Below are 3485 nucleotides of genomic sequence, written 5' to 3' on the forward strand. Positions count from 1 at the left end.
CTTTATAGTTATTCTTAATGCCTGCCACTGAAATCAATGAAACAAGGAGCACTACTGCTTTGTCCACAGGGGCCGCCAGAATCGACACAAAATGCAGGTTCCTTGTGAGCTTGGTGTGGATATATCGGTATCCCTTTGCATGTATATGCTGAAAAGTGACAAGAAATGCCAAAGCAGATTTGAGGTAACTTAGGAAATCGTGTCATATAAAGATATGATGTCCTGCCTGAAAATGTGTCATCTGTATTTATTTCTGAGTTCCATTATTCAGCTTTCCTTTATCCACCCAGGTCTCCCTCGTGTTCCTGGTCAGTGGTCTGGTCATCCTGGGCTACTCTTCGTCCATCAGTGGCCAGTGCACTTACCAGGCGGTGGTGAAGGAGGTGTGCGGGCCGGCCATCGGTCAGCTGTGTGAGATCTGCTTTGTCTTCAACCTCTTTATGATCTCTGTGGCCTTCCTGGTTATAGTGGATGACCAGCTGGAGAAGTGTGAGTCGGCCATGACACAAAGTACTGATTTGTATTTATTTATTTTTAGTAAAAGTAAAAAAACCTTTTTACCTTTTATCATTATCATTTTTTGTAAATAAGCTGTTTGGATTTGAACAGACCTGCTTTGCAAATCCATTAACTGTTGATGCCAGCCCAGGTCGTTGGGAAAAGGCAACATAATGTGGCTATGACCACCAGTGCTCCGTCTCCTCTCAGTTAAAGGGCAGATTAATGATAGTTCAGACTCGTTAAACAACCACTAATATGTTGTCCAATATTCCCATTGCCCTAAGTCCCGGCCCTGTTTGCTCTGTTAGCTGGCTAGTTATTTGCTAGCTAACGATGTGTGTTAGGTTGCTGGGTAGCTTGCTAATGTTTTGCTAACATTGCTAATTCTGTGTCTTAATTTAAATACTTACACTAACTGTTTTATATACATACGTAAGTGCGTTCGCACTGCCAGTGCAAGTGTGGAACGCCATTTTTGCTACGCAGTGGAAGGGGATGGACCACCTGAACATACTAGTACAGTCGGAGTACATAACGTTTAGACAGTGTAATATCCACCTCACATGAAACAGAAGGGACACACGGGTGATAAAAAGTGGAAGCAGGTAAATTTTTTATGAATGAAGAACTCCAGTGAAAAATAAGCAAGTATTGACGCTAATGCTCTGTCCAGTTGTAAATAGTTGTAGAAGAAGGTGATGCGGTAAAATGTCATTTCCGCCAAGTGCGCAATGACCTTGCTCAATTTGGGACATCACTATCCTGCTGAAATTGCTGCACTACGTAAGTACGTAGTGTGCAAATTGTACTAAAAAGAAGTATAATAATGGAAGAATTAAATTTGAGACACTGCATTAGTTAAGATGTTCGCTTTGTATGCTTTTATTTTTTAACCATCTTCAAAATGTGGTTGTCTTGACATGGAGAGCCTCGCACACAGCATATCTGAGTACAGGAAGGGAGAAGGTTGGCCGAGGTTTCCTCAACTGTTATTGGAGTAACTGATGGAGGGTCTTTTTTTCATCATTGGAAAGTTAGCATTCTCAGGGTCCTTATCTTTAGGACAGATACAGCTTGCATTTAGACTCATTTTCTATGCTTCCTCATGTGTTCTTTGTTGAAAGTGTGCGGCTCCCTGTATGAGGTGGTAACCGGTTTGCCGGAGTCAGAGATGCCGTACCACTTCTACACAGACCAGCGCTTCGCCCTGGTGCTGCTCTGCATTCTCCTCATCCTGCCGATGTCCATCCCAAAAGAGATCAGCATTCAGAAATACATCAGGTCAGGTGTCACATATGGGAGTGCATGTGTGCATATGCAGTTGTTTGTCCATACATGTATGAGACATGTATACAAATCTGCTTGGAACAATAACCAGTCTGTTTTTTCCACATGAAATTACATTTTCCGCATTAAAACCTTTTTATATATGCATCTACTCCTTCTACATAATCAAATATTTAGGGGGGCACTGATTGGGAAATTCTGGGTCGATACTGATGTTTAAAATAGCAATTTGTCCAATAGCTGATGTTTTTTTTTTTTTTTCATTTATTCGCTTTTGTGGTACAAAGATAAGCCTCTCTGCCTTGTTGCAGCTCAGTCTATGACTATTCTTATCCAAGATGTGAGACACAGACATTCACTGTCCATGCTTGTGAAAAGAGAACATCAGTATTTGTATGCAATTCTAAAACTGAGGTGATTTTTTTTTTTTTCCCTCCAATATTCAGGTTGGAAATAACCAACCAAAAGAGAGACATTTTTGAGTGGACAACTACTGGCCAGATTTACCATAAAATGTAGTGTTCATGGCTGATTCCTAATAATTTTTAGCTTTTTATGTAGCTTCACCATCAGCTCTAAAGCTTCTCTTTACCAACAAGGTAACTCATTAGCTAATGGGCAGATTTCCACAAAAATGGAACTAAACATTGTATGTATATTCATGGAAATGCATATACATGAAAGACATGCACATTTATGCTCCCTTAGGGTGAACCCTATTCAGTTTGGATGCTCCATTAACTTAACTCTTGTACCACCTACATGCCCGAATGAACAAGATGCTGTATATCAGACAGATTAGCATTAAAAAGAAGCTCTACACAAGCTGAAAACTTTTAAAAAGGTTTTTGCTAAGCTTCAGTGGTTAAACTTCTCATGTAGAAGTGTACTCTAGGGCAGTGGTTCCCAGCCTTTTCCTTAAGGTACCCCTTTCTATTATTGAGTAAACTGACTAAGTGGTATATTTTCAGTTCTTCACCATGCCCTTATCCTGTCAGATTCTTCATAAGTTTATATCTTAAATAATAATCTAAACTTAACAAACCTAACATATAGGACTACTGTATACTTGTTTTTAAAGTCTTTAGTCCTTAGAATGAAGAAGGCCTTGCGACTCTGTGTGAAACTCTGGCGACCTCTAGTGGGTGTTGGGACCCACACGTTGGGAACCACTGCTCTTGGGTGTGTCGGTGCTCCATGATGGTGCTGTTGCGTGTGTAGAGATGCAACAAAGCTCATTTCTGACTTTTCCCCTCAGTACTTTTAAGGCTGTACATTAAAAATAAAATATCTTGCACTATGTTGTTTCCTCTTTGGATGTTCAATACAGCGTACAGTCACTAATTTCTTATATTTTGTATACAACCTGGTTTTAGGTTTTCTAACAATGTCTTTGTTCTTTTTAACACAGATTTTACCTCCTTTGTACACACACACACACACACACACACCAATAAATGACCCAATGTCTCCAGTTATCCACTCATCCACTGCACTTGGCCTTAAATGTCTCAGTGTTTGTCTGATTTCTGTCTAAACCAGGCATTTTGTCTCCGTCCTCTCAGTGTTCTGGGCACTCTGGCTGCGACCTACCTGACCATTGCCATCATCATCAGATACCACAGCACGGCGACTGTTATGGTTCACATCACCCCTCTGTACAGCAGTGGGTACGTACGTATGTGTGTGTGTGTGTG

At 40.7% G+C, this 3485-nt stretch overlaps 1 protein-coding gene across 1 annotated transcript in view; it reads left to right on the forward strand.

Annotated features, from left to right (window-relative positions):
• slc38a8a (solute carrier family 38 member 8a) overlaps positions 1 to 3485 on the forward strand; it is a gene marked incomplete at both ends in the record, with an annotated part of 14583 nt that overhangs the window by 4236 nt on the left and 6862 nt on the right. The window contains 3 exon segments of the mRNA XM_035664806.1: positions 291 to 489; positions 1626 to 1782; positions 3354 to 3458. Coding sequence (XP_035520699.1) covers positions 291 to 489; positions 1626 to 1782; positions 3354 to 3458 — 461 coding nt within the window.

The sequence above is a fragment of the Morone saxatilis genome, unplaced genomic scaffold (genome assembly GCF_004916995.1).
Source record: "Morone saxatilis isolate NCDOM2014 unplaced genomic scaffold, NCSU_SB_2.0 Contig2, whole genome shotgun sequence".
NCBI lineage: Eukaryota > Metazoa > Chordata > Actinopteri > Moronidae > Morone > Morone saxatilis.